The 12,284-nt window shown below is 35.6% G+C and overlaps 1 protein-coding gene and 1 long non-coding RNA gene across 3 annotated transcripts in view; one reads left to right on the top strand and one right to left on the bottom strand.

Annotated features, from left to right (window-relative positions):
* Positions 1-12,284, top strand: part of LOC138704671 (uncharacterized) — a 464,077-nt gene that overhangs the window by 339,451 nt on the left and 112,342 nt on the right. The window lies entirely within an intron of this gene.
* The window catches only part of LOC138704670 (protein FAM76A), a 32,527-nt gene that overhangs the window by 12,834 nt on the left and 7,409 nt on the right, over positions 1-12,284 (bottom strand). Inside the window, exons 4-6 of one of the 2 annotated variants that reach the window (XM_069832794.1) lie at positions 9,570-9,602; positions 3,717-3,856; positions 1,200-1,461 (exon numbers count right to left, since the gene is read on the bottom strand). In XM_069832794.1, coding sequence (XP_069688895.1) covers positions 1,200-1,461; positions 3,717-3,856; positions 9,570-9,602 — 435 coding nt within the window. The remainder of the gene's footprint in view (positions 1-1,199; positions 1,462-3,716; positions 3,857-9,569; positions 9,603-12,284) is intronic. The other variant, XM_069832795.1, reaches the window with a different exon arrangement.

The raw sequence follows: 12,284 nt of genomic DNA, 5'->3' as shown, positions 1-12,284 counted from the left end.
GATACCCACCCCGGCGTCAGACAGAATCGTCTCAGATTAAGTTCCAACTCTTGGGTTCCCTCTAGTGGCCACCCTCTGCACTACGTCATAGATGTCTATGAACCTAGGACTGAAGTCCACACATGTGCTGAGGTGCACTCGTTATGAGTGACTAGTTGGCCAGGATCCGACGGAATAAGCGCCGTCTTAAATCACAAAGTGATTTATGTATATCATATATATTATTTTAATGTACCGAAGTACATATGATATTTCCAAGCAGATATTCTGCGTCATCATAAAATGAAAGAGTAATGGAACGGAGAAAAATTCTCCCCGGCGCCGGGATTTGAACCCGGGTTTTCAGCTCTACGTGCTGATGCTTTATCCACTAAGCCACACCGGGCTTCAGTCCTAGGTTCATAGACATCTATGACATAGTGCAGAGGGCGGCCACTAGAGGGAACCCAAGAGTTGGAACTTAATCTGAGACGATTCTGTCTGACGCCGGGGTGGGTATCCGGTGTGGCTTAGTGGATAAAGCATCAGCACGTAGAGCTGAAAACCCGGGTTCAAATCCTGACACCGGAGAGAATTTTTCTCCGTTCCATTACTCTTTCATCGTATAATACATTAAAAGCTAAATTAGTACAAAAATCTACAAGAATAAAAATATATAATACACTAGCATTACCCACCCTTTTATACAGAAGCGAGATTTGGACATTAAATAAAAAAGACATGAACAGAATCAAAGCAACGGAAATGAAATTTTTCAGGAGGACAGCAGGATATACTCTTTTAGACCGAAAAAGGAATGAAGAAATTTTAGAACAATTAGAAGTAGAGTCAGTAGAAGAAAAAATCAACAGATACAAATTAAATTGGCTAGATCATGTAAGAAGAATGGAAAATTCAAGAATCCCAAAAATTATGATGCAGTATAAACCTAGAGGACATCGTCGACCAGGAAGACCTTTTAGAAGATGGGGCCGAAACAGGTCTACAGAGGCCTACTTCGTGAAGGATGATGATGAATTGAATACCGGCATATTAAAAAAAAAAAGTTCGTATTTCGTATGAAGATATAAATGTGATTAAACTGAACCAATAGCTTTTAAAATTCAAATGATACTTACATCCACTACTGAAAGAATAACATATACCAGCAACTTTTGAGATCTTGACTGAAACAAAGGAAGTAGAGAGCCGTGACTCACCATTTTATCTTTGCTTAGCAACTGAGAATCCTTCTGGTTCAACTGTTTCTGCAGAGAAGCAATCTGCTCCTTGAGTTGTGTCATGGCAACAACATGGTCTGAAGAGTTAGGATCATGCGGGTCTCCTCGGTTATTGCCTGTACCGGAACCTCCTCGTGCAACCTTGACAGGAGGACCTCCTTCTGCACCATCCTTCTCTGAAGAAGGCTGGCTTATTTTTGTCACATCTACACGGTGAGGACGTTTATTATGGCCTTTGTGTCTGCAAACAAATACATTGTTTTTATTTCATTTCTTTCTTGTATTAGCTCGTTGAGATCTCTATAGTGTTCTTTTGACCCTGTTCACCCTCTACTGGGCTTTAATTTAATTTGCATTATTTTCATCAGTGTCTGTGTATATATATATATATATATATATATATTTGTATTTATGTGCTATTTGGTAGGATGGAAGAGAAATCCTTATGGCCTTAATCCTGTCATACTTACAAATGGCTTTTAAGGTACCCGCAGGTTCATTGCCACCATCGGTCCCTATCCTGAGCAAGATTAATCCAGTCTCTATCATATCGCACCTCCCTCAAATCCATTTTAATATTATCCTCCCATCTATGTCTCGGCCTCCCCAAAGGTATTTTTCCCTCTGGCCTCCCAAGTAGCACTCTATATGCATTTCTGGATTCGCCTGTCAGATTAAATAAATACAGTCAACTCTGGTTCTAGTGAACCTCTGCGGACCAGCATATTTCGTTCACTATATCTGAGGTTCATTAAATCCGAAGCGTCTCTCCCTTAACCTTAAACGAATGCAATTGTGAACAAAATAAAATACTATACAATAATTAAAATATTTCATTTTTGTGGAATGGATTATATTCTATACTGTTACTCAAGTTGATTTACTTAAACTATACTGTCGACCGATGTTCTCTTGAAAAAGATGACGTTCAATGTCACTTATAATATTCGCCTTATCTTCCAAAGAAAACACTTTACACTTCGACATTTTTATACAGTACATTCACTGTTCGAACTCTAGAAACAGTGAAATGACAAACGGTGTTATGGTGTGACTGTGTACTCAGCCTTGGAATTTCCCGATCACTTAATGGAAACTGGGAGGGGGTTGATGAAGTTTGAAAGCCATAGGAATCTTACCTTCATCTATGCTCTGAACAAAATGTTCATCCCCTTTTAATAATAGAAGGCAATTTCATTTTCCGTTGTTTGCATGCTATCCATCATAATGGAAATGTTTCTGAGAACAAAAGGCAAGTAGAAGTAACAGTAGAATAATGTGCCTGAGAACAGATGTCAACCCTTCGACGGTGGAGTGAGACAAGGTCGTCACGCATTGCCTGGATTTACAGTACAGATCATTGTCTAGAAATCACTAATCCTACCTTTGACTAAAGGAGTGAGAAAATTATAAGTTTGTTCTCAACACATTCTTTTAATTTTATACAAGAAGGTATGACTTCAAAATGATACTGATTTTGATAGAGTTTCCTGTTTTAAGTATCTGGGTTCCATGGTGAAAGACAATAATGATGTTATGACTGATATAAAAGAGAAGATTGCAGCTGGGAATCGAGGTCTTCGGGCATTGAATAAAACTATGAAGTCTAGGTGTATCTCAAGAAAAGCTAAAATAAGAATATATAAAACTATTATTAAACCAATAGTAGTATATGGAAGTGAAACCTGGACTCTATCTGAAAGGGCAATTAAGATCTTAAATGCCTGGGAACGGAAAGTATTACGGAAAATCTTTGGGCCTACTTATGAGCAAGGGTTTTGGCGAATTAAAACAAATGCTGAGTTATATGAATTATATAAAGATAACAACATTGTTGTTGACATAAAACTCAGAAGGTTAGAGTGGCTGGGACACGTAGCCAGGATGGAGAACAATCGCACACCCAAAGCTCTACTAGATGCATTGCCAGTAGGAAGAAGGAAAGTCGGACGACCTAAATTGAGATGGCTGGATGACGTTCAGGCTGACCTAACAAAAGTTGGAATTAGAAGATGGAGAACACGAGCATTAGACAGGAGTGATTGGTCGGATGTTCTGAGGGAGGCTAAGGCTAAACTATAAGGGCCGTAATGCCAATGATGATGATGATGATGATGATGATGATGATGATGATGATGACTTCAAATAAGAATTTGTCAGGATAACAACTCTTGTAACTTCAATTTTTAAGGTTCACTATAACCGAAGCGAGGGTTCACTATAAACGAAAATATTAATATACTTTTTAATGTATGCGGGACAGGACCAACGATTTAGGCCGAATGTTCTTTATAATAGAGTTCACTATATCCAAAGTTGACTGTAAATAAATAAAACTGTTTATTATTTATACATTCTATTTGAACCACTGAAAAGCACAATAATCAGTAAATCACATATGTGGTATTAGATCTAGGTGATCAATTTGCTCACTGAATTTTGTTCACCATTACATATTAAATACACAAATATCTCTAATGTTCTTACTGTACTTACTTTCCATGTTCCTTGTTTTTGGCGGCTCTCTGAGCTGCTAACTTGATGTGGGCTCGCCTTTCTGCGTCACTCTGCTTTGTCTTTGCAAGAGCTCGTTTATAAGATAATGTACATAGCCAACACAATAACTTCCCGTCAACCTGCACGTAAAACAGGCCATATATAACACTCAAATCCAGTTGTACAAAACACTGGGGCAATAATAAATTAACAATCCTACGAAAACTGCGCAGCTTCCTACCTAATGCTTTCTGATATGTCAACTAAAGGCTGGTTCACAATAAACCGGGAACGGAAACGAGAACGAGAACAAAAATAATGTTAAAATAAATGTATTTAAATGTGAGCATTCACAATACTTAGTTGTGAATGCTCACATTTAAAAGCATATATTTTAACAATATTTCCGTTCTAGTTCTCGTTGTCGTTTTCGTTCCCGGTTTATTGTGAACCAGCCTTAAGACTTTCTACTCTTAACGTAGGCAGAATTCGTTATCCTAATGATAGATGGTAATGAGAATATTACCCAATTGAAATAATTATTAATATGTATGAGAAATTGTTAAAAAAAATTACAGCTGATTTCTCTTCCAGGACTATTTTATGACTTGTAGTAGGTTATTTTACGACGCTTTATCAACAGCTTAGGTTATTTAGTGTCTGAATGAGATGAAGGTGATAATGCCGATGAAATGAGTCCGGGGTCCAGCACCGAAAGTTACCCAGCATTGGCTCATATTGGGTTGAGGGAAAACCCCGGAAAAAACCTCAACCAGGTAACTTTCCCCGACCGGGAATCGAACCCGGGCCACCTGGTTTCGCGGCCAGACGTGCTAACCGTTACTCCACAGGTGTGGACTATGACTTGTAAATAAATGATTAAGAAATACTGAAGAATACCGGTAACGTAAGCAGCTCGTGATTTTTTAAAGTCAGAATTATTAGAAAAATTGATTAGAAAGATTAACTTCAAAATTAAGTCTGAAGATACATTAAGATAAAATCCGATGAAGCAATGGCCATACCAATGTTGTCTTCGCAGAAAATTTGGATGTACAAAATAATTTAATAATATGCAAGCAGCGCAAAAATAATTATTATACAGTGTGTCCAAACAGAATCACAGATTTCAATGGCAGGATCATTCACTAAAATAATTAAAATTTCTAATAAATATTTGTCCAAAAATAATACCCACAAAGCTACAAAGCCTGCAATGTTATTACTACACCAAATGCTCTATGTGGTGTCAGTCGGTTAGCAAAGAAATCATCTGTAACTTCAAGGGCATTGTTTTTGGACATGTTTTTATAAGTTTTTCGTTTATGTTAGTGAATATTATTTAATATCAAAGCCTGCAACTTTTTGTTGAACACACTGTATAAGGCTGCAAAATGCTCGACAAAATGAGATAATATAAAATTTACTCGAAAAAGAAAATATCAGATTATCTAAAATAGCTTATGATTGCAACTGAAAAGATATGCTAGATAAAGGCAGCTCTAGGAAATGATGGAAAAATCTGTGAAACTGGAACAGGCAGAAGTGTAGAAGAAAAGAATATCAGTAAGAGTTCAGTAACTTTAATGTCCTATGACTTTATGAACGTGTTATTTTATGTACAGTACGGTGTGTAATGTGCAACTATATATTACATTATTGTTGACACACTTAAAACATGTGATGGTGCATACGATTGTATCCAATAAATGAAGCTTTATGGAATTATAATAAATTTGTATACTTCCTTAATTATGGCAGAAGATAAGAGGTAAATACTTACATTGCCGCAAACCTTCATATAAATATAACAAACAGAGTTACACAAAATGGAAACAAATAAGTAAATACTTACATCACCACAATCCTCATTCCAGACCCCAGGTCCCAATTAAATGTTTTCACATCTAGTAAATGAGTGGACTAAACTGTACGAAATCTACCACTCTCATCTCCATCACAATTACACACAAATATAAGCTTGTGAATAAAAAGGAAATAATCCACTTTCTTATAACTTTTCTGATTTCAAATTAATTATTTTAGGAACATCCTGTATTAACACTTTTTTTTTTTTTTTCACAGTAACAAAGTCAGATGTAAAACTCAGCCCATTTATAAATTTCTTGCAATTTATGCCATTTTTATTTTAGTTTTATTTCTAGAATTTTAAACATACTGTCATAAATCTTTTTCTTTTTCTTTGTCATAGTCTTTTGCTGCCAATTGTCGAGGTCCTTCAGTCACTTCCTAAGCTCAATTATTACCATAAATAAATTATGCTTGTTCAGTTTCAAAACACACTGACATTGCATGCACATGAAGCATTGAAAGAGTGAAATGTACAGCAACATTGCTCTCAGGATGCATTAGCTGGCGATCACAAAGTATTTTAAATCTACCTATAAACTACATTTTTATATATACATTGTGTCCCAGAAGTCATGGTGGGGTTTCAGAGGATCATATATTTTGAATGAATAGAGGTAGAACAAAATTTCAACATGAAAATTTCCCCAAACAAAACAAAAATTTGAATAATTTCGAGGGAAAAATTGTTCCGGGGCCGGGTATCGAACCCGGGACTTTTGGTTAAACGTACCAATGCTCTCCCACTGAGCTACCCGGGAACTCTATCCGACACCGATCCAATTTTTTCCCTCTATATCCACAGACCTCAAAGTGGGCTGACAACCGTCAAGCAACCAACATTTGAATGCACACTAACTCTGTGTGACTTTAAATTGTGGTTTCCTGTTACGTACAGTGACGTGTATTATGCAAATTAAGCTTTCAGGAATAACTCCCTGTAAAGTTAATTTGAATAATTTCGAGGGAAGAGTTCCCAGGTAGCTCAGTGGGAGAGCATTGGTACGTTTAACCAAAGGTCCCGGGTTCGATACCCAGCCCCGGAACAATTTTTCCCTCGAAATTATTCAAATTAACTTTACAGGGAGTTATTCCTGAAAGATTAATTTGCAAAACAAAAATTATGGCGTTCCAAGGTAAACAGCCAGTTAGGAGTAAAATTTGCATTGGAACCCATACGTTAGAACAGGTAAACTCATTTAAATATTTAGATTATAATTTGACATATTTACCTATTACTGATATATCTGAAAATATTCAACATTTTAATAGAGCCTTAAGAACCATCAACCAGGTTTTCACAACCACGAAAACCCAAAAACATACCAGGTTAAAAGCATATAAAGTTCTAGCAAGACCTGTTCTCATGTATGGTAGTGAGGCCTGGACTGTCCGAAACTCAGATGTTCAACGCCTAACAACTGCGGAAATGAGATTTCTAAGGAGGACTGCCGGCTACAGCTTGCTTGACCACAAAAGGAATGAACTAATTACAAAAGAATTGAAAATTACATCTATTTATGAACATCTCAACCACTACACTGGGTGTTCATTTCAAAGTGTGTCATGACGTCACTGTTGTTGAGTCACCGATTTGAAGCGAATTTCAGCTTATATGTCAGAGAAGTTGCCTATTATTCAAGGCGTTCTTCAATCTGAACTTGAGAACGTGTACGGTATAACTTGAACGTCGTAGCAACAGGTGGAGGTCTGTAAGGTCTGTGTGCTACCATAACCTCTTTCGAACTGTCTTTTGCGCTGGCAAGTCGTATGCAAGGTATTTGTTATCATCGGTTGCGTACGGTAACATTCCACAACACAAATCAAATGCTCCGTGTCCATGTTGACCGTCGAAATTAATGTCAACAAATACGTAAGTAATCGTCTTAACCCTCTCCCCATATCCCGACAGTACGTATTTCCAAACAGTTCACATTCCTGCCACTACCGGCGTTACCGTACGTACTCTTCAGAATGAATGCAGTACTTGCTAGGCAACTTCTCTGCCTCATAGGTTATACACCTCTGCGGAAGTGTAGGAAGATTGAATTCTCTAGGCTCATCGGCTAGCCACATGACGGCATACAGCGAGCCATGACACATTTTGAACTGAACACCCAGTAGACAAAAATGGCTTAACCATGTCAATAGAATGGACCGTTCCAGACTCCCAACACAAATTCTCCGCTATGTACCACATGGAAGACGATCTTTGGGATGCCCCCTGAAAAGATGGACGGAGACCGTAACAGGCCACTAGGCCTAATACCTGCAAGGACGATGATGATGATGATAGAGGTAGAAATATGTACCGGTAATATTGGTGCAAATGAAAATAAAAGTCTCAAAGTTTTTCGTCTGTAAATTTGAGACACTGAAGGAAACAAAAGACGGTAAAAATCGAACGAATGCAATAATTTTCATTGTTACAATTAATTATACAAAATGGATATCCAAAGAAAAGGGCAATGTGTTTTGTGGCTGGCAAAATTTTAATCTGTGACTCATGTACAACATGAATTTCGTCACATACTTAACAAAGAACCACCACACGAGAATAACATTCATCGTTGGGACAGTCAGTTAAAAGAGATTGGAAGCCTACTAGAGAAAAAGCATACTGGAAGACCATCGACAAATGATGAAATGGTAAAAACCATCCAAAGAGCATTTGTTCAGAGTCCAAAGAAATCAGTTCGTAAATGTGTCTGACAACTTAGGACTTCTGAAAACAACAGTTCATAGAGCTTTAAAGAAACGTCTTCATCTGACTCCTTATAAACTTCAATTGTTACATGCACTTCATACAGATGATTATCACAAAAGGTATGAGTTTGCTATGGATATGTTTAATGAGTCACAAAATTTTGCCAGCCACAAAACACATTGCATTTTTCTTTTGACATCCATCTTGTATAATTAAATATAACAATGAAAATTATTCATCATCATCATCATTGGCATTACGGCCCTTATAGTTTAGCCTTAGCCTCCCTCAGAACATCTGACCAATCACTCCTGTCTAATGCTCGTGTTCTCCATCTCCTAACTCCAACTCTTGTTAGGTCAGCCTGAACGTCATCCAGCCATCTCAATTTAGGTCGTCCGACTTTCCTTCTTCCTACTGGCAATGCATCTAGTAGAGCTTTGGGTGTGCGATTGTTCTCCATCCTGGCTACGTGTCCCAGCCACTCTAACCTTCTGAGTTTTATGTCAACAACAATGTTGATATTGTTTTGATTCGCCAAAACCCTTGCTCATAAGTAGACCCAAAGATTTTCCGTAATACTTTCCTTTCCCAGGCATTTAAGATCTTTATTGCCCTTTCAGATAGAGTCCAGGTTTACTTCCATATACTACTATTGGTTTAATAATAGTTTTATATATTCTTATTTTAGCTTTTCTTGAGATACACCTGGACTTCATAGTTTTATTCAATGCCCAAAGACCTCGATTCCCAGCTGCAATCTTCTCTTTTATATCAGTCATAACATCATTATACTTAAAACAGGAAACTCTATCAATGAAAATTATTGCATTTGTTCAAGTGTTATTATCTTTTGTTTCCTTCAGTATCTCAAACTTACACACGAAAAACTTTGAGAGTTTTATTTTCGTCTGGTACCAATATTACATTTCTACCTCTATTCATTCAAAAAGTATAATCCTCTGAAACTTTTCGGGAAGAGTGTATATTAAATGGCTGGTTACTTTACGGACAAACATCTTGAAGATGAAAAATACTTATGTGCATAAGGTATTTCAAATTACTTCATTAGTCAATGCTGAGATATAGTACTACATTACACTGTAAATTATTTATAACCTCAAAATTCTAACAAAGAACGAAATGTTACAATGTCTCATATCTTGTGCAGTTTTGTTATGGTACCACAGCCTGTACCTAACATTTTCTGGAATTCACTCAACAGAATCACCAGTCCTGAATAAAACACTTGTAAAGTAAGACGTGTCATAACATACCTGCATGTAAGATAGGTCATCATCCAACATCACCTGTACATATGGAAAACAAAGGAAGGAAGGAATTAGGATATGGTCAAATGATGTAAGCATTCTCCAAAGCACGAAAACATAAAATAAACATTACAATTTATTACTACTTGGATAAATTAAATGTTGAAAATAACACAAAATTAAACATAAATGTATCCCCTTAAGGAAATTTGTTTAAGGTTATGTTATTAAAATAATTTTTATTGTCCAATTTTACGTAAAAATAGCAAACATATTTACTTTTAACATTTTGATCCCAACTGGAATTAAATTAATTCTGAAGTGGAATTTGCTATGGAAATTTTATGACTAAGATCAAAAATGTTTTGCAAGAAGTGTTTGATATGAAACATAATTTTTCGTACAATGCAGATACATTACTACTCCAAACAACAATAAATTATTTAGTATTAATACAAAGATAATATTATACATTCATTTGCTTATAATTCATTGTGATGGTTCAGTTTGAACTTATTATAAGGGTCATTCATAAATAGAGGGCAATATTCCTTTTTTTTTTTTTTCAAGATGGATGAAAGCAACCTGAGAAGACTAAGATGAGGAACAAATATGGAAAGTATTTCATACTCTGCAAAGATGGCAACAAAAGCATACTTTATAGAACAGTGTTAACATCATGACTGTATGCTTAGGAGTTAGCATCAGAAAAGCAGCAAGCTTTGACCATTTGTGACGTTCATCCTTGTCTTCAAGGGTCAAAATAATAATTGATTTTTCATTTGTCTTATATTAATTTATTAATAATTATGAACTCTAAGTTTTATATGAAGCTGAAGCTGAAATGAAGCTGTGTTGGAAAGTGTGGGTGAAGAAAGAATGATGCTGAAACTGATCAGGAAGAAGAAAAGGAATTGGTTGGGTCACTGTGAGAAGAAACTGCCTACTGAAGGATGCACTGGAAGGAATGGTGAATGGGAGAAGAGTTCGGAGTAGAAGAAGATATCAGATCATAGACGACATTAAGATATATGGATCATATGAGGAAACAAAGAGGAAGGCAGAAAATAGGAAAGACTGGAGAAAGCTGGGTTTACCCTTGGGCAGAACACTAAATGAATGAATGAAGTGTTATATCTGTGAAAGAAATTTTAAGATCCCTATAAAATTGACAAAGTTATGCATTAAAATGCTCTACCATGCAAATACAATGCAAGCCAGCCAGAAGTATGTAATTTTATTGCACATTTTCTCAAAACCATTTTTCAAAATTGTTTAAATGATATCTTTCACGATTTTTTTTTAAATTGTATGAAATTTTGCATGGCCCTTTTTCTTAGTGAGATCAACAAACTGTAGCTCAATTTTAACCTGTTTTTAACAGAAATAAAACAAAACAAAAAAAATTCAATGACAAATTTCTTAAAAATTTAAATATTTAAAGAAAAATTATTTTTATTTCTTTTGCAGTTCAGATATTCTAACCAATGAGTTAGGGTTTGTTAACATGAATGTTACCTTTCAGGCAGAAAAAAGAATTACTACAGGATATTAAAAATCTTTGGAGTAATTTTTTAAATAGCACTCTGATATGGTACAAATCACAAAATGAACATTCTGAAAATTCACAATTCCAAAAACTTTTTATTGTTTCTTATGTTCACTTCGACACTTGATTAAAACTTTAAAACTTTCTGTAGTTAAAGCATTAAAAGTGTTATAATTTAAAAAAAAAGTAATGTACTTTATGGCAGATGGGTCCCGTTTCAACACCAGTATGGTTGTCATCTTCAGTGTCTTTCGAACTACTGCTGCTCCAGCTGATCTTGATTTCCGGCATTTGCTTTCATCAGTTGTGGGGGTGGGGGTGTGTTGTTCTTATGGTGGGGGAGGTTATTTGTGTGTCGTGTATTATGATATCGAATAATCTATGTGTATTGAATTGTAATTGTGAATTAAGTATATGCTATGGGTGTGTAATTGTGTGCTTGTATATTTCATATTGTTCTAATATGTTTAACTGTGGACATTTTGGTGTGATGTGTAGTACTACCATATCTGTTTCTATGTTATTGTAGTCGTGATTGTTGTTAGCAATATGTTCTGCGTAATTTTATGTGATGTATGGTTTAGTTATAGCTTTAATGTGTTCACTGTATCTTATTTGGAATGATCTTCCAGTCTGTCCTCTGTAAAAATCTGCAATTTAATTTGTAAACTCCAGTTGAATTATATTTGTTTGTTTGTTTGATGTGATTATTTAGATATTTCTGTACTGTGTTATTTGTTTTATATGCTATCTTGTATTTTAGTGTTCTGAATGAAGTTGCAATTTTGTATGTTAATGTTATGTATTTATTCTCGTGTATTGTTTGTGTTGGCTTGTTATGTTTTTGTTTTGCGCTATATATTTTATTGTATTTAGTTTTTCAGATTAATTAATAAACCAAAGAACAATGACATTGGAACTTTCTTATCCTTTGATAAACTTCCCTTTCGGCCATCAGTTCTCACTATACTGCAGCCAACATTTTCATGTGAATATCTCTCTGCCCTGTCATCAAAACAGTGTAATGATTCTTTACTGCTCAATAATCAAGATGTAAACAATATTTTCTAAGGCATGCTTGTGCTGTCATCTGCTGCATGATGTGAATAACTTCACTAGAGCTGCCACAACATGTATTAGTTTCACCAGGCTGCATTGATTCATCTTGCTTA

Source organism: Periplaneta americana, chromosome 8 (genome assembly GCF_040183065.1).
Source record: "Periplaneta americana isolate PAMFEO1 chromosome 8, P.americana_PAMFEO1_priV1, whole genome shotgun sequence".
Lineage (NCBI taxonomy): Eukaryota > Metazoa > Arthropoda > Insecta > Blattodea > Blattidae > Periplaneta > Periplaneta americana.
Note: the sequence above shows the minus strand (reverse complement) of the source record. Positions and strands in the feature narration are given on the sequence as shown.